The 22597-nt window shown below is 41.7% G+C and overlaps 4 protein-coding genes across 4 annotated transcripts; 2 read left to right on the forward strand and 2 right to left on the reverse strand.

Annotated features, from left to right (window-relative positions):
- Positions 1-230: 230 nt before the first annotated feature.
- Positions 231-1615, reverse strand: LOC102708510 (zinc finger CCCH domain-containing protein 48-like). Its single transcript, XM_006650974.2, has one exon. The coding sequence runs from the start codon at positions 1613-1615 to the stop codon at positions 341-343; it is 1275 nt and encodes a 424-aa protein (XP_006651037.1). The 3' UTR covers positions 231-340.
- A 933-nt stretch (positions 1616-2548) lies between these two features.
- Positions 2549-5186, reverse strand: LOC102702262 (ankyrin repeat and SOCS box protein 13). Its single transcript, XM_006649330.3, has 5 exons — positions 4920-5186; positions 3364-3455; positions 3217-3295; positions 3023-3120; positions 2549-2928 (listed from the first exon to the last, which is right to left on the reverse strand). Exons 1-5 carry the CDS (start codon positions 5080-5082, stop codon positions 2743-2745), a joined length of 618 nt encoding a protein of 205 aa, XP_006649393.1. The 5' UTR covers positions 5083-5186; the 3' UTR covers positions 2549-2742.
- Positions 5187-8239: 3053 nt separating this feature from the next.
- Positions 8240-12070, forward strand: LOC102702540 (E3 ubiquitin-protein ligase RZFP34-like). Its single transcript, XM_006649331.3, has 13 exons — positions 8240-8397; positions 8663-8750; positions 8855-8942; positions 9029-9088; positions 10232-10264; positions 10351-10428; positions 10672-10715; positions 10797-10837; positions 10906-10988; positions 11073-11164; positions 11269-11338; positions 11435-11476; positions 11564-12070. Exons 2-13 carry the CDS (start codon positions 8719-8721, stop codon positions 11696-11698), a joined length of 798 nt encoding a protein of 265 aa, XP_006649394.1. The 5' UTR covers positions 8240-8397; positions 8663-8718; the 3' UTR covers positions 11699-12070.
- A 4006-nt stretch (positions 12071-16076) lies between these two features.
- Positions 16077-22048, forward strand: LOC102702826 (ras-related protein RABC2a). The gene is made up of 6 exons (XM_006649332.2): positions 16077-16434; positions 17375-17443; positions 17775-17840; positions 18440-18561; positions 18927-19055; positions 21608-22048. The coding sequence occupies exons 1-6, from the start codon at positions 16296-16298 to the stop codon at positions 21716-21718; spliced, it is 636 nt and encodes a 211-aa protein (XP_006649395.1). The 5' UTR covers positions 16077-16295; the 3' UTR covers positions 21719-22048.
- Positions 22049-22597: the final 549 nt, after the last annotated feature.

Genomic DNA, 22597 nt, shown 5'->3' on the forward strand with positions numbered 1-22597 from the left:
GCAAACACCACTATTTCATACTTCAATTTAATGCTACTTATCTCACATGATATCTTGGATGTTGTGTAGAAACATGTCTCATATAAGACATGATTTTATTTTTTTTCTCATTTATTCACTCGCTACATCATCTTTCATTCTAGATGACAACTTATTTAATGTTATAAACACTATCCTAGCCATTGGGTTAGGAATGCCCTTGTTATTCACAATCCGACGAGCGATTGCTCTGTCTTACGATGTTATCCACACATTGGATTACAGAACACAAGCAAAAGTGCCTGATGGTTCTCTTAAATCAAAACAACAATTACATGCATGCAAGGTGCGCTAAACTGGTTCAGGCTTGAGCAGCTGCGGCACCCAGTGGTGTCCACTTCACCACTCTGACCTCGCCGGAAGCATCTCCGGTGAACACGACGCCGTGCGACCTGACGGACATCGTCCTAACCTCGCCGTCGCAGTGGATATCACCTCTCTTCTTCATCGACGGGAGATCGTAGACACGTACAACGCCGTCGCCGCGCGACACCAGCAGCACGGGCTTCTCGTCGGCGTCGTACGTTCCGTCGATGGAAACGACCCGTTCGTCCTCCTCGTGGGTGTAGTGCACCTCGAGGTCGAGGCCGTCGTGGTCAGGCCTCGACTGCCAGACCTTCACGGTGCCATCGTCGGAGGAGGAGAGGAGGAACCGCTCCCAGCAGAGCAATGCGGTGACCGCCGACGAGTGGCCGGCGAAGCTGTAGATGCACCGGTGGGTCTCGAGGTCCCAGACCCGGATGCTGCCGTCTGCGGAGCCGGAGTAGAGCGCGCCCTTTCCCTGCGCGAGCGACACGACGGCCTTGTCGTGGCCGGTGAGCGCAGCGACCTCGTCGAAGGATTGCTGTTCTTGGTTCATCCTCCACATGTAAACGGCGCCGTCCTCCGCGCCGGCGAAGAGGTGCATGTCGTCCTCGGCTAGCATGGCGGTGACCGGCGACGTGGGCCCACGCAGCCGCAGCTCCTTGCCGGTTCCCTGGTGGACCGCCCTGACGAAGCCGCGCACGCCGACGAGGACCCACGGGCCCATGGCGATCAGCTTGCGAACCTCCCCTTCTTGCATCTCCGCGACGTGGACGCACTCCCCGGTGTTGCAGTCCCAGGCGCGCACCGTGCCGTCCAGGCTGCCGGAGAACAGCTTGTCCGAACCTTCCGGCAGCGCGACGCCGGTGACCTCCTTGGCGTGGCCCTTCAGCCGCTGGACGCCGCAGAACCCATCGCCGACGCACCACGCGCCGCCGGCCGGTCCCTGGACGCCGCAGCGGCGCTTGGCAGGCGACTCAGGCGGCTCCTCAGCCTGCCGCTTCTTCGGCTGAACCGGGCGAACCCTACCCTTGTCATCGGAATTCGCGACGCGCGACGGGTTAACCCATGTGTTGTTGCGCTTGTTGACGACGGTCGGCGGCGCCGGGTGATCAGGCACGTCGGTGTGGAGGAATGGGCAGGTGTGCCGGTTGCAGTTGCCGGCCTTCCAGTAGCGGCAAACCGCCGGCGGCATATTCCGGCGGCTGGGTTTACCGCGGCCGGGCTGAGGAAGGGCGGGTGGGAGGGGAAGGCGCTGCACCGTCATCACCATGGTTAGGACTTGGGAGCGGGAGGGAGAGCGAGGCGATCGATGTCAAAGCAAGCAAGAGATGGCGTTCGCTTTATATCGAACGAACGGGCCAGTCAGTCCGACTCGAACTCGTTGCACCGGACGAGTCGGACTCCGACTCGGGATTGAATTTGTAAAATATTTATTATATCTTATACATTGCGCACCTACATATCTAGAATTTCGAATGGATAAGATTTATGGAATACGCTTTCTTCATACCGTACATGTACTATTATAATCGTGTATCAACCCTCATAACTAATGAGATCTATACCGGTTATGATTTGATTTATTTAACGATAAAGTTGTGTTTTTGCTGCCTTTCATATGTATGTTTACCGAACGACGGAATGGTATGTTTATTTATAAAAGTTTATTATCTTTGAAAGAGATTTTTAACTTTATGATACTAGTTAATTACGTTGTTTATACCATTCAATAGCTATGAAAAAAATAAAAAAAATTATCTGTCATCAATAAAGAACTCAACCAAAGTCATTGAATCCTAGAAAAAAGAGAAGTCAAAGAGTTATGGGGTTCACAAAACCATCGGTTACTGTGGCAGTTTACGGTTCAACGAGCAACAGTTACCATGACAAAACTATCCTTGCCGCAGATTTTGAATTCATTTTTTTGAAGGCCAAATTTATTATGATTTTTACGGCAACCGCACGATAATTATGCTACCACTAGGCGGCAACATCGATTCGGCAAACGGTTTGGTGAATCCTACTTACGAGTATATTGCAGTGAAACGTCATGGGTGAGGATGGTAGTATGGGACAGCGGCATACCGACTATCATCCTATCCTGAGTACATAACTAATAGTCCCAGGACCAGGTTGTCATGAAACTGTGGAAGAAATGATTCTTCAAAACTCCTTTACATCAGGCAAGCACAAACATGCAAAATAAAACGATAGAACCAAATGGTATGAGTCTGGTATTACCTTTTTTTTTCTGTTACAAAAACAAAAGGGTGGCCTTAGATTGTTTGCCTATGTTTCCCGCATATCATACCACCACGTAGAGTTCCAATGGCTAGAGATATTTAGTTTGACAGTAACTCATTTTACCAATTTCAAGTAAGCATTGCCATACGTCAACTAGTTGATCGTATGTGTGCTGGCCTCAACTTGGTCGCCAGTTAACTTTTTCCAGACTTCAGTGCCTTGATCAGCCATGTCGGCAGGGACCTGGCCATAGGTATTCTCCTTCTTGGGACACGCTCCAGCCCGAAGCAAGAGCTCCACAACACCCAGATGTTCCCCTCTGGCAGCATGATGGAGTGGCTACAGGGAGTAATTGCAGAAAATTATACATCACGAAGATAGCATCTAGTTGAAAAAAATGTTCATGTAATACTGAAAGCTTAAGGAACTTTACAGTGTCGCCTTCAGAATCAACAGTGTTGAGCATTCTTGTTAAGCAGCCATCAATATTCGCAGCAAAGTCCAGAATGTACCGGACTATCTCAGTAAAGCCTGCATGAAAGTTTCAATTGATGAACTGCACATATAAGCTGTAGCAAATGGGACAAGAATAGCCAGAGCTCAATGCATAGTGTTAAACATGAATACCTCCAGCACAAGCATCATGAAGAGGAATTGCTCCTTCTTCATCTTTGCATTCCAAGCTAGCTCCACGTTCCAACAGTAGCTGATAAGATAACCACAGTTAGATACAATCAATAGAGAGAAAAAATAATTCAGTATAACAATGTGAACCTGCACACAAGGTAGATGGCCATATAAGCATGATATGTGAAGCAGAGTATCACCATCTTCAATTGGATCATCAACCTTGCCATCATAGTTATCTGTATACACATATCAATAGGATTTAAGGAAAGATCTCCACCTACAAGTCTGCAACTATCATCTATATGTACAAATGCTTTTCCTGGTGGCAGCTTACACTTGCGAGTAATTCTCCAATGCACCAACAGAAGAAAAATAGATACCTTAAGAATGGATCCTTTTTTCTATGAAGTTTTGAAAAATGTAATGGATTTGTCACAACATACTGAGACCGTTAGCATGGTGAAAGCATCACACATATGTAATCATTACAGGCTTACTGCATTGTCATAAGAATGCTAAAAGGACAGGATTTCTTAAAGCCATCACTAGAAAAGAATGGCAAATATAAAGCATTGGCAACAGTATCTGAAGTTTCTACCCAATCAATAGTAGGTGCTCTGTTTTAGTTTGTCTTGGGAAAAACCAGGGTTTATCAAAGCCGTCACTCAAAAAGATTAAACTCAAAAAGATTAAAAGAATGGAAAATATGAAGCATTGGCAAAAATACCTCAACTCAATTCTACCCAATCAATAGTACTAGTAAGTGCTTTGTTTCAGTTCAGTTTCCGTGAAAAATAAGGGAGGGAAACAACTCCTCTTGAACTTGGTAAGTTTAAAACACAGACGGATGAATCAATAAAAACAAGGTAAAGAAGGACAACCTATGTAAGCCAGAAAGTTCACTGCTCTGAATATACAACTGAAGAATAGAGATTAAATCATGAAAAGAACCCAAGGTAAACACAAACTGGTGTTGAAACAAAGACATAAAGCCCATCCAATGAAGGTTAATAGATTCATGGACAAGCAAATAGCATATCGACAAAGCAAGAACATAGTAATATAGTATGCAGGTGAAAAAATAACAAGGTCATATAGATTCACAAACTAGTGTTGAGCCTACAAATTTCATGGGCGGATTGAGCAAAGAAAGCATTTGGAATTGTGGTGACGTTTCAAAAGAGATTATGTTGTGCTATTTTCAAATAATCTAAACAATAGAAAATCTGCTTTACTGTAATACTAATAAACATATTTCTGTGACTAACGATATCCCATCACTTCCTCAGCTACACATCAACGCCAAGGTAGATCAAATACAGAGAACTAGACATACAGAAATTACAGATAACACAAAGTGCATGGTTTAGTTATACTTTTGAATCGCCAGCTGACAAGCTTACCGTGTTTTCCTACAAAAGGGTACTGTAGATTTCGACTAAAAAAGGATATAAATTAGCCTTGTTTTATACATTGCAATGCACAAAGCCATAAATCATGGAAAGTTCAGGTTGCAAGCAACTACACAAGCTGATCCACAATCATGGAAGGGCAAATCTAGAATTGCACAGCAGAAGCAAGGGCCAGCACCAACCTACCCAACACGCGTACCCTAATCGAACCAAATGATCCAACAAAACCCTAGAAAATATTCAAGGATCGGGAGAGAGGGGGGTGTGCAGAATCAAGCAAGCCGGTACCGAGCGCGGTAACGAGGGCAGTGACGTTGCCGGACTGGGCGGCGTCGGCGAGGGCGAAGAGGTGCTCAGGCAGTGGCCTATCCTCGTCCTCGGAGAGGGCCACGAACTCCTCGTCGATCTCGCCGTCGTCCACGAGGTCATTGCGGCGGCCGGGAACTGCCATCTCCGCGAGGAGGCTCTCCGGCGTCTCGGGCTTTTAGGGGTTTGGGCTCGCGGCGTCGAGACGAAAGCGGAAGAGGAAAATGGTTTTGACGGCGGCTTCGATGCAGAGGAAAACCTAGCCGGTGGCTCAAGTGCTCAGCTGCAACTAGTACTAGTGTAGTACTATCTCCTGACGTTGGATGGCAAATGGACGTTCGAGATCGTATGGGCAGGAATGGAGAGTTGTTTTTTCTCGTCGACGACTTGGGCAATTATTAGCGACATTATTCACAAAAATCTGATAAAAATGTTATTTATATCGGTTAAACACAATTTATGTTGCCTGCGTCTCCTTTGAGCACAGCAAACACAAGCCTTGCAAAAAAAGATATGTGAATGGATTGTCATATGTCAAGCCTTCTCAAAATACTATGTGAAAGATACATAAAAATTTTGAAATAGTTGGTTGAGTGCAACAAGAAAATAGAACAGCCCGTTTGATATGAAATTCATATAAGGTTTTTTAAAAAATCCCAAACAACAAACGATCTATATGAACTGGGTGCCAGATAATTAAGAAGAAGTGAGCGCGTCAGAGAACCAAATGCGCCACGGGCTAAAACCTGCTCAATGTGCTAACAAGCAGCCAAGCACATTTCATTATTGCACTCATCTGTCTTAATTCTACTATAGCTTTGTGGTCCTATAAATTAATCTCCGATATTTCTTTAGCGGCCTCACAGGGCGCGTTCGCAATTGATCTGGAACGAAACATTTTCTTTTTCTCCGTACACATGTTTCCTGAACTGCTAAATAGTGTGTGTTTTATCAAAGAAAAAATTATATGAAAGTTGTTAAAAAAATCAGATTAATCTATTTTTAAATTTAAAAAAGCTAATACTTAATTAATTATGTGCCAGTAACTTTCTTTTTACGTACACTGATTATTCTTTTACATGTACTGATTAGACCAGATGGCACCGTCAAGTACGAATAAGGAATTCAACGGGCCTATCCATCTTCCATTTCGTAATATTAAAACATGGTATTCTAAAAAGAAGTTGACTCAGCTCGTTGCTTCTTCGAGATTGTAGTATGACAACAAAACAGTGAGCCAATAGTGAAAAAGAAAAATATCGTCTAGGGGAGAGAGTAACAGTAATCAGTACTCTATACAGTTCAGTGGAAAACGACGCATGTATGGTCTTCTAAGCTTTTTCTGGACAATGCATCATTCGAAGTATGGTTTTCTTAGGATTGTTTAGACGAGGCTAAACTTTTTAGCCCTACGTCATATCGGATGTTTGGACACTAATTTGAAGTATTAAATATAAACTAGTAAAAAAACTAATTTTATAAATAAGTGGTAATCTACCAGACGAATTTTTTAAGCCTAATTAATCCATAATTAGATCATGTTTACTATAGCATCACATAGACTAATTATAGATTAATTAGGCTTAATAGATTCGTCTTGCGAATTAGTCCAAGATTATGGATGAATTTTATTAATAGTCTACGTTTACTATTTATACTAAGTGTCCAAACATTCGATGGGACAAGGGACTAAAGTTTAAAGTTTAGCCCCCCGTCGCAAACACCCCTTTGTTGAAACTTGCAAGTCGACCTCACAAGATTAAACAAAATCATGGCGCATGACATGACGCACTTCCAATACATCGCAAAGAACACCAGCAAAATGCTCCACAATCGCATGAACTGCACCGATCGAGCTAGCTAGCTGATGGTTACCTGCAAGCCGCCCGGCAACTCGCATCACTTGTTTACAGCGCATCGGCACCAACTGGGACCTGAATATGTACCTGTTCTTCTAATTTTATTTGATCCGATCAGTCAAAACATATATCAAGCAGGCAGAGCATTCCTTTCACCCTGACCCATCTGCATAGAACGGCATTAACAAATGGTATGATCATTCTAGTTGGTCAGATGTAATCGGATGGCATGAGTTCATTCTCAGGCTGGATATGCTGTAATGCTATCTGACGGTAGATTTTAAATTAGTTGGTTTGCAGGTCAAATGGCTTTGGGACATGTCGAGCTGAAGGCTGAAGCTGCTTTTACTAGGGCTTTTTTTTTAGCATGGTTGGAGCTGCCTTTACGAAAGGCGCACACTTGCTGTTCAGAGAAAGCAACAGTTGCTTCTCTGGGCAGGAAATCAACTAGGTATTCTCCAGTAGATTATTTTTTTTAGATAATGGAGGCATTCTCCAGTAGATATGCAGGTTTTGTTTTGGCCAAGAACACTGAACAGGAGAGGAAAGGATGTATGATGTACGATGTATCGCGTGCGCATAATACCATTCAGGTCTGAACCAATCCATAAGGGTGATCGGATCGTCAGCAAACAATGCATTCAAGCAGGCACAGGAACTTGACATACAGTAACGGTCCAGCGATTAATGATCAGCTTTCCTTTTCCCTCTTTGAAAGGCATCGACGAGCAGATTTTATGATGAACCCACTGCGGATGCGTCTTTTTTCTAGTTTTCTGTCACGATTATCCTTGGTTTCTATGATTTGATTGTGTTTTTCGAACTAATAAATGATATATTTTTAATAAGTATTTATATAAAAGTTCATCGTCTTATAAAATAAAGGTGGATATTTTTGACGGATCACGGGGGTGAGAGCCCCACCTGAATCATAATATTTTTAAAGGTGGATTTTTGATTTTATGGCACGTGGTTACATCATTTATTATATTAAATAGTTATTGAAAATTAAATAATTTTCATCTTTTATATTCGTCTGGGGAGAAAACGCAGCCTACCTTCGTATGCGGCAACAGCCACGGACCACAGGAGTTTCAACCATGATCAGATCGAGATGATTACAGCCCGACGCTCATCCCTGAACTGAGCACACGTCAAGCGTCGCCCGGTCGGCTTCCACGACGACCCACGACGCGACGACGGGCAGAGTCGGCAGAGACGAGACGAGACAGCGGCCGCACCAACATGCCAATCCAACCAAAAGGTTTTAATTCGGAGGAATGGGGCGGGGCAGCTAGCTAGCGCACGCGGACGCGGACGCGGGTGGGTGACGGCGTGACGCGCGGCCTGGTTCGTCGCACTAAAAGTTTTATTTTACTGCGTCACATAAAGACCCAGCGCCACCGAATGCTACGCGACCCTCGTTTTATAGCCCCCCACGGCCCGTGCGCCGAGCGTGCCGTGCGTTTCTCCACGCCGCGATCGAGCGCAGAGGCACTCGGGTGGCACCGCGACTCGGTGCCGGCCGCGTGCTGCCGCTGCAGCGACTCCCGTGGGTGGGCGCGCAATCGTCGGGGGTGGCCGGTGCTCGTCGCACGCAGGTACGCGCCCGCGCGTGGGACGGTGCCGCGTGACTCGCGTCCACGCGGCTCTGTTTCTTGTGTCTTTTTTTTCCTGTTCCTCTCTCGGTTTGTCGTCAAGTCGGTGATGGCCGGCGGCGAGACGGCCGAGCTGACGCGGAGGTGAAATCCTGATTAGTGAGTGAGACGGAGAAGTGAAATCCTGGGAAGTGAGGCAGAGCAAGTAGAGCAAGAAATTTTGAGTTCTTTTTAGTTGACTTGCTTCCTCCTCTTGATTTCTCTTCAGGTACTTAAAGAATTTACATATACAGCTGATCATTAGGTAGAGTAAAGCTGCGAGAGATGGAGATGGACCTGGCAATCGAGCAGTACGGGTAAGAACCGTTCATCATGTCTTCGTTCCTTGTAGCTGCAGCGGATCTTTTTCCTACTGATCGCTCGTGTTTCTCCTTTTTTTTTTCCCTCTTCCATATGGCAGGTGTGTGCATTACAGGAGGAAATGCAAGATAAGGGCGCCCTGCTGCGGCGAGGTCTTCGGTTGCAGGCACTGCCACAACGAAGTGAAGGTTCACAACTTCACACTGTTTTCTCCGGACAGTTAGTTTTACATGCTCTGAATAATAGCTTTATTGTTCGGCTTACTCTGTTACAGGACTCGTTGGAGGTCAGCATCAGCGACCGCCACGAGATCCCTCGCCATGAAATCAAGCTGGTCGGTGTCCTTGTCTTCGTTTTCTTGGTTCCTCTTTACAGCGTATCACCATCAATACTACTTTATCTGATATTTTGCTGCATTTGATGCTAACTGTCGTGTTGGACATGATACTAGTAGTCTATGCTGCACATTATTCTTGGAAATGATCGATTACTTGCTGCTTCCGTTCCATAATGAGTTTCTCAGACCTTGATAGTACTGTACGTGCTTAGCTAGAGTTTCTGTTGATCTTTTAGCTACTTAATGTGTCCGTGCAACATTATAGTTTAGCCCTCCATCACTCAATGTTGAGTACTCCCTCCGGGTCTTTAATAGATGATGTCGTTAAGTTCTAGATATCATTTATTTTATTAAAAAATTATGTTATTATTATTTATTTTATTTTATTGTGATGTGATTTATTATTAAATGTATTTTAGGCATAGCTTACAATTTTTTTTATATATTTGCACAAAATTTTCAACAAATGGTCAAGCACGTAAAAAAAATCAATAGTGTCATCTATTAAAAATCAGAGGATGTATGTAATGAAGCTAAGGGTGTTATGATAAGGAAAATGGATAAATAGTTAGAGGGAGGAAACATTGTAAGAATGGTTCACCATCAGTCAAGAACTCAGGATAATTAGCAGCACAGCACGGTTGCAAAAATTAGATTATACCATGAACTACACACTCCTGTTGTTGATGCTTGACTAACAGGTGTCTCCGAAGTTACTCAAAGACTAAATGGATTAACCAATTTCGTACTGCAAATATTGATTGGTTGCGTGATCGCACTAGATCATTCTCTGAAAATGTTCACACTAGATCATCATCTAAATTTTTTTCTCGCTATATGCTCATAGATTCTAGTTTTAAATTCAGTGAAAAAAGTCACCAGGCCACAAACAACTGCACGGATTAAAGTAGAGAAGACAGCTCGAGTAAATCCAATAGTTGTCAATTTTCATAATATGTTTGTTTGGTTGAAACGGGCAAAGTCTGTTCTTTTGTAGATATGGATACAAGTCACTATCTTCCCTCTTGCCACTTTTGGTTGTTTAATCATAATGAGCCTTCTCCGCCATATAGTGATCTTATAACGACTGTTCTACCTTCCTCTCTTATTGAGACTGTTCTACCTTCCTATGTATCACAGGTTATCTGCTCTGTTTGCAACAAAGAACAGGATGTAAGTTGCCTATAAGTAGGAATAGTGTTTATCAGGTGTAGTCAGATTGCCCATCACATGAAAATCATGTGTCGTCTGATTTGCAGGTACAACAGGATTGCTCAAATTGCGGGGCATGCCTGGGTAAATATTTCTGTGCAAAATGCAACTTTTATGATGATGATGTAAGCATATAAAAATTTGAACCTTGTACTGCTAATGAAATTAAATAGTACTTATCTCTATTTCATATTATAAGGTGTTTTGGTCATATATGTTTATATATGTATCTAGATTCATTAGTATCCATATGAATCTAGGTTTGACCAAAAAATCTTATAATATGAAACAGAGTTAATATCTTGAATATTATTTCGATGGCATTTCTTTTCTTTTCTCTAATTTGTGTGGCGTTCCTCTTGTTCCAGCTGTCAAAGAACCAATTTCATTGTGATGGATGCGGCATATGTAGGTAAATTGCGCTAAATTTGCATTCATGTGACAAAGTACTGAAATATGTGCCCTTGATAAATCTGATAATTACCTTTTACAGAACTGGTGGTGCAGAGAATTTCTTTCACTGTGACAAATGTGGTATGTTTATGGCTCAGTGACTTTCTTGTTGCCAGTAAAGATCTGGGCTGACATATGGTGGTTATCAGGATGTTGCTATAGCTATGTGCTGAAGGATTCTCATCGTTGTGTGGAGAGAGCAATGCATCACAACTGCCCTGTATGCTTCGAGGTAAATATTTGTTGTTCAGAGAAAACATTGACTCTGAATTTTATGAATTTACTAAAAAAATTCCCCTACATGCTTCTGTCCCAGTATTTATTTGACTCGACAAAAGACATCAGTGCACTGCACTGTGGACACACGATTCATCTGGAATGCCTATACGAGTTAAGATCCCATAAACAGTAAGTAATCAGAGAAAAGATTTACATAGCAGATGCACCTATAGACCATGGCATGTCCCCACTGATTACTGAATACGGTGTCAAACACTGAACCATTTCACCAGGTTTTCATGCCCAGTCTGCCTGAGGTCTGCTTGTGACATGTCCCATGCATGGCAAAAGCTTGATCAAGAGGTGCAGTTTCCTTCTCCCGTTGCACAGCTTATTCATTGACACTGACCATGTATATACATACATATATAGACACCATCCAAATAACTCTTCACTCAGGTTGCAGCATCACCGATGCCAGCGATTTATCAGAAGAAGATGGTATGTGAATCCGGTCACTTTCGTTCTTCAGTTAAACCAGGTAAGTATATGCTGAACAAATAAATGTTTTGGTTATTTTGGATGCAGATATGGATCCTTTGCAACGATTGCCGGAAGACATCAAACGTGCAGTTTCACATCTTGGGACACAAGTGCCCCGGATGCAGCTCTTACAACACCCGGCAGACCAGAGGCGACCCGGCGGCATGCTCCAGAGTCTGAAGAACAGTGAGAGCATAACCATGGTCTGTGCAGTCTGAACTCTGAAATGCTCAGATGCTCCATAATAAGATGTAACCTGTGAATTGAGGGAGGCTGTGTTTGCATGGAAGAAAACAGCTTCTTTCGAGCTGAGAAGAGCTGTGCTACGGAGGGCTATCATTTTACCTCCCTGACGTTCATGTTGGTCGGTTGTCGTTGTGATTAGGCTCAATGTCCATCTAAATGCAAACAAATTTTACCTTCATGAACCCCAGTCTGTTTAGGTTTATGGGCTGGAATCTAGAGTTCAATTTCAGCCAAGATATCTGATGGGCCTTTATTTCTGCCACTATCCACACAAACGAGGCATTTCTGGACCTTTCCCTTTGACCAGATAGGAGGCTGCATTTGTTTGTGATGAATGAAAAATCTACCCGTTTCCTGTGAACACGGTTTTAAACTGCTAAACGATATTCTTTTTATTAAAAAGAATCTATCTATAAGTAGTTTTAGAAATCATATTAATCTATTTTTAAAGTTACAATAGCTAATATTTGATTTATCATTCCCTAATGAGGTGCTTAGTTTGCCTATTTCAAACTAGCTTCTTTCGTCTTGGGCTGCATTCTTTTCATTTGCCAATTTTGGCTAATTAGCTGCACATAAAATGATAAACATGATTAACATACGATAAATTAAATATTAATTAATAAAATCAAAAAATATATTTAGTTGTTTGTTAAAAATAATATTATTTATAAAGTTTTTAACGTTTAACACCTTGAAAAACGTATTAACGAAATCGAGAAGTATCTTAGCCCATTGTGCTGTTAAGGACCCTTATAGTAGAGACGAACCATATTCTTCAACTAACTACTTTCGCCGGTAGGGTTATGCCATCGCTACGGTTGGATCATCCACAGCTGAAGTTTCTCTCGCAAAAGGAAAAAGAACTCTCGGAACAGCACAAAAAAGAACTCTGAAACATGGCTGTCATTCAGTGGCATGGCGTGATTAAACCTTACACTAACAAGACTGAAAATAGGGAAATAGCGGATTAATCATCAGGCCTCGTGTGCCTTGTTCGCTTTACAAATCATCCTCCCTGTGACACTGATCTTCATCATCATCATCCCGTGACCCAAAGGGAGACGTCGACTACGTCTATTGCAAATAACCATTCGAAGCAATCGTGTTATGTTTGTTACTCCCTCCCTCAGTAGATAATATCATTAATATTTTGACACGTATTTGTCTATTATCTTTTTAAAAACATTATACAAATATGTAAAAATATAAAATACAATCTAATGCATTTATTAATAAATATAATAATAAAATTAATATTAAATACATACTTTTTTAAATAAAAAATGATAAAAACACGTATGAAAAATTTAACAATCATATCTAAAATATATGGCGAGTATATAATAACTCACGTTCGATGTACTCCCTCCGTCCCTAAATGTTTAACACCATTGACTTTTTTATATACGTTTGATCATTCGTCTTATTCCAATTCTTTTGTGCAATAGGTAAACCTATATATATGCATAAAAATATATTTAATAACAAATTAAATGATATAAAAATAATTAATAATTATATAATTTTTTTCAATAAGACGAATGGTCAAACGTATATAAAAAAGTCAACGGCGTCAAATATTTAGGGACGGAGGTAGTAGTAAACATTTGGATGTTTAGAAAAGCACATGTGACTAGGGCGTGATGGAGTGTCTCCGTCTGCCAACGAACTTGATAACTAAGAGCTTCTCCAGAAGAGCCGACATCATGTACGCCAAATCGAAATAGCATGCGGGAGTGAAAAAAAACACCCTCTAGCAGATACAGCATCCCTTCCTCCATCCAATAGCGCATCCGCCAAAAGAGAGAGAGAAACGCCAAATTTGCACTTCCTCTCTCCTCACGCTATCCCCCAACCGTCGTCTCCGAGATTGAACTCGCGCCTGCATCCGGATGCATCTCCGTCGAGCTCCGCATGCCTTCAGGGAGACGAGGCCGCCGCCGACGCGAGTTAGACACCGCCCCACGCCGGTGGATGTTGTCCCCGCCGCCGTCGCGCCCTAGACGCTGCCCTGCGCCCGTGGATGCTGTCCTCGCCGCCGTCGTAGCCTAGACGCCACCCACAGCTGTGGATGTTGTCCCCGCCGCCCCGGATGCCATCACCGCCGTCGCGCCCCGGATGCCATCTCGCCACCGCGCCCGGGATGTCGTCCCCACCGCCCGCCCCGCATGCTGTCCCCACCGCCATGCCCTCTGCGTCGCCGCTGCTAGAAAGCCCTGGAAGCCAGCCCCGCTGCCCCTTGCCCTCTAGCTCACTGGTTGTGCAGTTCTCCCCTGCCGACGCATGTGAGAGAAAGGAAGAGAAGTAGAAAGAGGACGAGAGAAGTCAGTGGAAGCATATTATTTACAGAGCATTGCATAAAAATTATTCAACAAATTTAAAATATAGTCATTGCAAAAATCTGTACAAATCTAAAATATACACTGGTTCAAACTAATTTTCTAGACATTCTAAATAACCAGCTATACTTATTAAAAAAATTACAAATGTTTGGGAAGTTAAGATATATTAGTAAAAAATAATATGGATGATCTATCGGAGTGCAAGGAGATATAGAGGGGATAAATTTTTTGGATGACCATCCAAAAGGGGATATGGAGGATGAGATTTGAATGATCACCTGGAGATGCTCTAAGGCCTTGTTTAGTTTCTAATTTTTTTTCAAAAACATCACATCGAATTTTTGGACACCTAAATAAAACATTAAATATAGATGAACCAAAAACTAATTGCACAGTTAAGAAAGAAATCTTGAGACGAATCTTTGGAGTTTAATTAGTTCATGATTACCCATAAGTGCCACAGTAACCAACATGTGTTAATGATAGATCAATTAGACTCAAAAGATTCATCTCGTGGTTTCCAGGCTAGCCGTGAAATTCGTTTTTTTATTCGTATCAAAAACATTTTTATCAAATATTTGACATAATACTTCTTTCAAAAATTTTCCCGATTAACACCCATCCGTCGAACCCAAAATTCGTGCGCGAGCACAGCGACATGGCAGCAAACGGCTAAAAGCGTCACATCCAACGCTCGAGTTGTGGAGCGTACGCCTCCGTCTTCACCCGCCCGGTCGCCACCACAGTCCACACAACACGACGCGCCCCCGCGCGAGCGCCGCACTGTCACGGCACCCATCCCACGCGCACCGATCCCTCGCACCTCTGGACTGGACAGGTCCGAGAAAGCGTTACACGTGCGCGCCGCGCAACGCTCGATGAGGGCAGGTGTAACGGGCGAACATTCGCACGTCTATTAATCCGTACGTACAAACAGTATATAAGAAAGTGTATACATGTAAGTTTTTTTTATAATTTTTGTTTGTGTATATAAAAATTTTATCTTTATACTAAAAAAATTTATATATAGAAAATTTATACTCCATTCGTCAAGAAAATAATCTAGTATTGGATATAAGTTATAGTATAATGAATCAAAATAAGGTATATCTAGATTCTGTATAGATTTGTAGTATTATGGGATGGAGTACATAAAAAATTAATAGTATATAAAATACGTGGTAAAAAACATGTACATAAAAATAAAATTTGTACACATGAAATTTAGATAGGTAAAATCTACTCCATCTATGGCCGCAATCGGCCAATAGAAGATAAGATAACTTATGCCTGACAAAAAAACATAGTAATCGATTAGTATATGATTAATTAATTATTAATTATTAAAAAAATAAAATAGATTAATATAATTTTTAAAATAACTTTTCTATAGAATTTTTTACAAAAATTACACCGTTTAACCGTTCGAAAAGTGCGCACGCGAAAAACGAGAGAAACTTAATTAACTTGTGCCCGGCCAAACACGGCCTATTTCATTTTAATAGATATTCTGGGTATCAATATATAAGTTTTGGATACATGTCTAAATTTATTAATAATTTAGGTTAATACGTAAAGTATTATAATATGAAATAAAGAATATATATATATACATATATATATATATATATATATATATAAAGTTTTACAAAATTTAATATATAAATGTTCAAGTGGATTAACTAACACGCGTAGCCTTTTCACGATTTCTCAAAACAGCCCCAAACACCACAGCAGCACAGTGCATGCGCATGGTCGCACACACAAGACGAGAGACGACGACGGCGACAACGCGGCCCGCGGGGAGCGGGACAGCGCGGTGCGGCGCGGAGCCACCTGGCCTTGCGGCGCGCGCCCGCTCTCGCCCACGTACTCCCCCCGGTCCCGGTCCCCTAGTGGCCGCCGTCAACCGCAACTGAAACAAGTCCAGTCTGCCTGACGCATCCGCGCGCCGTCGTTCCGTTTCGCTCTCGACTTCCGCTCGCCTTTCCCCCATCATTCATTTCATCCCCCTCGCTGCCTGCTTTATTCCCACTCCTCTCTCTCTCTCTCTCTCTCTCCTCCACGCCTCGCCTCGCACCAACCCGACCCGCCGGCATTCCCTCCCCCCCGGATGCTTTGCTCCGCCCGCCGCGATTCGATCCGAGCCTGAGCGCGCGCGTGCGCGAGCGACCCTGCTGCCATCCATGGCCTCGTCGCCGGCGAGCAGCTACGACTGCTCCTTCAAGATCCTGCTCATCGGGGACTCGGCCGTCGGCAAGAGCAGCCTGCTCGTCAGCTTCGTCTCCGCCTCCCACATCGACGACGAAATCGCGCCCACCATAGGTGCGTACGTACTGCTTCCCCCTATCCGTCATCGCTGGATCTCGTTGAATCCTTCCTCCTCCTACTCCTCCTCTTGTGCTGAGTATGGCCGCTTCCGCGCCTTGTCCCGATCACGGAAAGCTCCGGCGATTAATTTTTGTCCCTGTTGGATACTATTAGTTTGCTGTTTATTGATAGACGCGACATACGTACGTACCTTGGTCGAAAGATGCGCGGATGGTTGTACAGTTCTCTGTTGGGTGTAGAGAGATCACCAAACGCTGGAATAACCACCCTGTGAACATCTCTGTGTTACTGTTGTTTCACATACCATGTAGTCTTAGTCCGTAGTACTGCTTACTGATTTTTGTTTGCGATCTGTATTGATGATCTAGTTGAGAGTGACCTCTCTTGCGGCAAGCCTAATTACAAGGGGGCAGGTTTGGGTTTATCATGCCGTCTAGGTGTGAAACCGTCAACTAAACACACATCATGTATGTCTGCTCCTTTGTGTGAAAAATCAGAAAATCAGTAAAAAGAAGTGATCAGTGGTTTTAGCAATACAGCAGGTGAGTAGCTACCGGAGACAAACGACCTTCATCTCTTAGCAACCTTTAACGGGAAAAAAGAATGGATAGCACTTAGTCTGTATGACCAGACTATTACATAAGTAAACAGAACGGGGGCCTGATACTAAACTCCCCACAAGACGGTTGACTTTTTAAGTCATACTGTCAATGGTGATGAGGTCATTATTCAAAAGTCATGCTTGAAAATTTTCTGGACCTGAATTGTGAATAGGGCAAAACCTTCTATGTGCTCATCCTGAAATAAGGTAGAGGTTTATTACTTCACAGGAAATGCCCTCATGTTCTGTATGAGTGACCTTTTAATTGTACTACCCATAACTTCATGTTATTTAATTCAATAAACTTATTTTGTTTTCACATTAATTTCCCAGGGGTTGATTTTAAAATCAAATTTCTCACCGTCAATGGGAAGAAACTGAAGCTAACAATATGGGACACTGGTATGTTAATTTTTCCTTTTTTTTGGGTGAATATGATGTTCACATGTTGATTTGGGTGGTATGTTGTAAAGCTGCTGCCCTTGCCTTTCCCCAAAGGCAGCTTTCTTGTACGCATAGAAAAAAGGCTTGTTAAAAAGGCGATTGCCACTGCATTCTACGTAGTGTTAGTACAAAGAAAAAAAATGGTTTTATTCTATAAAGTTTTATTGGTCTTGTTGCATAATACTTGTTGACACAGTCCTGTTCTTCACTACTCCTGCAACTTACAGTATTTAATGGTGTTCCCAATATTTTTTAAAGTGTTTGTTGACTCGCTTTTTATTGCTTGCAGCTGGCCAGGAAAGGTTTAGGGGAATCACCAGTTCTTACTACAGAGGTGCTCATGGCATCATTCTAGGTAACTTTATTAGCAACCTATGTTCAAGACCATCAATTAGATGCACTAAGCATCTACCATGCATACTATATACCAATCTCACTGTTAAGGCATATCAACTCTAAAAATTGCTCCATTTGTGTTCATGTATGCATTTTCATATTTACCTTGATATTGTGTGCATGCTCCAATGTGGTGTTGCCTGGTCAGTTTGTCACTATTATTCTTCTGATACAGTTTTTTTTAAAAAAAATATAGTTCAGTAGTAATTCCTGAACAATGTAGTGACTAGAATATCCTTCCATATATTAGTTTTACTTGTCTTGGACACCTCAGCTCACATGGACTATGATGTTAGGTCTTTGCGGTGTTTCCTTTCCACACCATGGTGCTCCATTGTTTTACTTGGTCAAATTTTGTTCTGATTCCTTTTTTTTTCCCACTGAGGTGAAACTTTACAATGAGTATGACATTGTACTAACAACTGTTACTTTTTTTTCCTGTTGCGACCGAATGTCTAGGAAGAATAATATGTGCACTCACTATCGTTCATTTATTCTGTTCAAGGTGTTCCTGGTTAATTCATGGGAGCTTAACTTTATGCTATCTTCTTCTGTTAGTGTATGATGTCACAAAGAGAGAAAGTTTCACAAATTTGGCTGATGTATGGTCCAAGGAAATCGAAATTCATTCAACAAACAAAGAGTGCATCAAAATGCTTGTTGGAAACAAGGTGGACAAGGTATCATTCTTTGCCTATTAAATCAAATCACTAATTGGTGTGAACATCGTTCCCTTTTAGCTGCTATTGATACTTCTCTTTCAAAAATTGAAGCATTTATTTGTCCATTCATAACATGTTGGAGATACTTCTGTAACTCTCTGTACAAATCATGGTATCACTTCAGCACCTTATCATAGATTTCATCTGGTGTAATTACATAACTGAGGTTAACAATGGCATAAAACAGTTATTATAGATACCATGGGATCCAAACAAAGAAGCATGTTTAGTTTGGTAATGGTTGAGTGATTGCTCTTATAGGAATTAGCACCCAAGATGAAGCAGACATGTGTAGTTCTGATATTGATGATTCTACTTTGCAGAATGAGGAAAGGATGGTGACAAGGGAAGAAGGTCTTGCCTTTGCTCAGGAATGTGGATGTCTTTTCGTTGAGAGCAGTGCCAAAACAAGAGAAAATGTAGAGAAATGTTTTGAAGAGCTTGCATTAAAGGTACACTTGCAGAAATATACTAAACATCATAGTCTTAAAATTGTTTTGATCATTTGAACTAATGGGCACATAACGGGTTGACCTGTACTTTTGAAACTGTCTAACTCCATGCAGTAGCATTGTTGAAGCTAAATCTCAACGTATCTTTAGTAGGTAGCATATATTGATTATGACAGTGCATTGCTCTTCAGAGTTCAGACTTTACATTTAGATTTGAAGTCTTCTGGCACACAACACTATTTCGTTATGTGTAAACTGTTATGCAGATGTCTTCTTAATATAAGACTCTTGCTACGGTAACATAGCTTTATATGTTTATTTGGTCACATGATGATATTCTTGTCAGTGTTGTGAGTCCATATAGTGTTGCTTGTGTCATTTATTCTATTGGTCAATGCAGCAATCAATGTGTATTGAAGTCATTGGTTATGCATTTGTAGTGTGTCTTTCAAACAACCTGGCAGATGGGAAGTAGTTTCTGCCTTTCTGGAGGATTAATATTTTTTTAAGTGATTATCGTTTCTTTCTCGTTCTTCCATAGAAAAAGTTCATTAGGCCTTCAAGAAGGGGCTGTCAACTACTCAACTGACCTGAAGTCATCAGATCATTTTGCATATCTGTTTTAGACAGCTATGCAGTTAGGATGCCTTTCCTTTTGAGCTTTGGGCTGCGCTTATTCATGTCTCAGGAAACATTTTTTTTTTATCTCCGTCACAATACCATCCCCATACGAGTGTTCTGGAGCATGTGTGTTGTGCCTTTTTTGCAGAATGATCTGAGGCATTCTTTGGGTTATTTTACTTTTGATCATGCTTGAATGGATGCAACTACCAACCAAATATGCACTTTCAATAGAACTTCAGTGAGGCTAGGGAGTAGCTGCTGGTTGCTGTCTATTTGAGCTTGTTAGGGGTACATCTACAGGTGTGTGAGTGCGGTGTTGCATGCGTAGTGTTGTGTACATGAATGCATCTTCCTTGTAATTGCAAAAAAGCAAGGGTAGTTTGTGCTTAATTATCCTTGATATGCCATGTTTGGTGAGCATGCTTCTTGCCTTATTGTAGTAAAATACCCGTGTTTTGCTATGGATAAAACAAAATGCATTATAATCTATATCTATACTCCTATAAAAATGAGTGGTGGTGGTGGTGAATCTGCCACCTACCCCACCACTAACTACCTCCTATTTTTAAAAGGAAAAATAGCTAAGACCTATATATCAAACCACTTTTATGAACTCTACTTTCATAACATGCTAATGATATTTTTTAATAAAATCTCATTGCAACGCATGGGCAATATGCTAGTATTGCCTAAAATAAGTATGAAGTGTGTTGCCCATGTTTTTCTTTTTATAGGGAATATTCATCTTAATTTGATTTTATATGTGGCTATCCATTTAGATTTGATTGTTTCTTAATATTAAGAAGTTCAAGGGGTAATTTGAAAATTTTATAATTGGAGTGGGTGGGGCTGTAGATTTACTGCCACCACAACTTTAAGGAGTATATATATAGCTATGCACCCCTGGAGCCCCCCCGCCCCCTCTTTTTTTTTTTTGGTTTTTTCTTTCTCCTTGAGAACCCCATGGTTCTCTTCCTTATCCTCCTGCAACTCCTTTAGAAAATGAGTATGTATGAAAAACTAGTTTTTTCTGTAGTTTGGACAAAAATGAGAATAGGCACCTAAATTCAAGCCAAAGAGACATCAACAAGTCATTTGCTTTTAAATGTTCCATTATTATGGTGTATGGACATACATCTTTTTCTCTTCATTACTGAGAAGATTTATTTATTAAAGCATAATCATTGGGTATGTTTTATTCTGTTCTTCTGTTGATTGAATCATGGCTATAACCTGGGCATATGGAATATGTTCCTGCATTATATTGGCAGCATGTCACCTGTGGCACCAACAAGGAGCATGCTTGGGCCTGTTTATTGGTTTCTCAGTCAAATGATTAGTTCATGCTCTAGTTATTTCTTTGTAATGTGATGTTTGCACATGGTGGTGCATGTGATATGTTTATGTGACACTTTTTAAATGCTGCTCGGGCACATGAGTGCATCTGTGCATGAGCTATGTATTCTTCAGTGTACAGCTAGCGCTGTTTTCTTCTAACAGATTTGTTTCAAGTAAGCCTAAATTTGCATTGTTCATGAATTTCGTGACTTTTATCTTACTGGAGCTTTTACCAAAATATACGATAAAGAGTATCTCTGTGCGTCAGTGTGAGACTGTTTCCAGCTCATACTGAAGAAAATATTTTTCAGCAAAAGATCATGTATATCCATGCAGTTTGATATACGATTATAGGCAGTGTTAGTACCTTCTGATGTGTGATGAGAGTGTTTTCAGCTCGTACTGAATGGACTACTTTTCACCCAAAAACACATTTATAACCATTCAGTTTTAAACAAGATTTTAGGTTATGTCAGTACCTTTAATGTGTGATTTTGTCTTGATAAAATTATTCACTTAATAGTAATACAATATTGCATTGGTCTGGTTTAGACAAATTGTAAAAACCATGTGTTGTTGTCTTACTGCAGATTCTCGAAGTCCCAAGTCTCTTGGAGGAAGGTTCTTCAGTTGTCAAGAGGAACTCTCTGAAACAGAAGCATGACAATAATGCAAAAAATGGCAGAGGATGTTGTCAGTAGTTCCAGTTGCTGTATGGAACCAGCCAATGATGCTTAGACCTAGCATGTTCTTGTGTACTGATGTGAATGAGTTGTACCTAAATGCCTGTCGGTGTAGCTGATGCGAGTTAAGAAGGAAATAACCACACGAAGATTTTGGTGCAAACGCAGGGAATTGATTTGTACAAAAGAAAAGCTTCTCCCTTCTAACTTCCTTCAGGTAGCAGTTTGGCGTGCTGCATGTACCAGGATCCTGTCAACTAGTCTTGCTTTGTGGGAGTGTACATGTAATGGGATCCTGACAACTTGTCTTGCATGGTGGAAGTGTATATCTGGTGCATAATTCTGGTCTTCTGAATGTGTCTCTGTTTTGTGTCATCAACTTATCATGCAGGTACCAGTTGTCATCAGCGAAGCTCTGTAACACTATCAAACTGAACCAGTTTAATTATGCCACTTCTCACAGCAGTGAGCCAATGCTTGGACCTACAATGCCATTGTCATTGATATGGAGTGCTTGGGAGATTCTGTTTATATATCATTTTCAAGAAAGCTGTATCCCCATTGCTCACTAGGCGATTGAATTTGTGCATTGGTTATTTGATTGAACCTTTTGTTCTCATTCAACTGTGCTCGCAGTGAGTCAGTGACTGATCCTTGTGAACATTGGGGAGACAGCCATGATGACTTGATGAGATCGGGCTCCCGAGATGAATGCATGTGACTGTGTGATGCATGTAGCCATGGAAAGGATGACCCCTGATATATCCGTGATCAGATCAGATCAGATCTTCTCATAGGGATACGGATACCATCAAAAAAGGCACAGTTGTGCGTACCTTTCATTTGTGCAATTCTGACCAAAATCTAATCAGATTTAGATCACGGCATGTCAAGAAC

The sequence above is a fragment of the Oryza brachyantha genome, chromosome 3 (genome assembly GCF_000231095.2).
Source record: "Oryza brachyantha chromosome 3, ObraRS2, whole genome shotgun sequence".
Classification (NCBI taxonomy): Eukaryota; Viridiplantae; Streptophyta; class Magnoliopsida; order Poales; family Poaceae; genus Oryza; species Oryza brachyantha.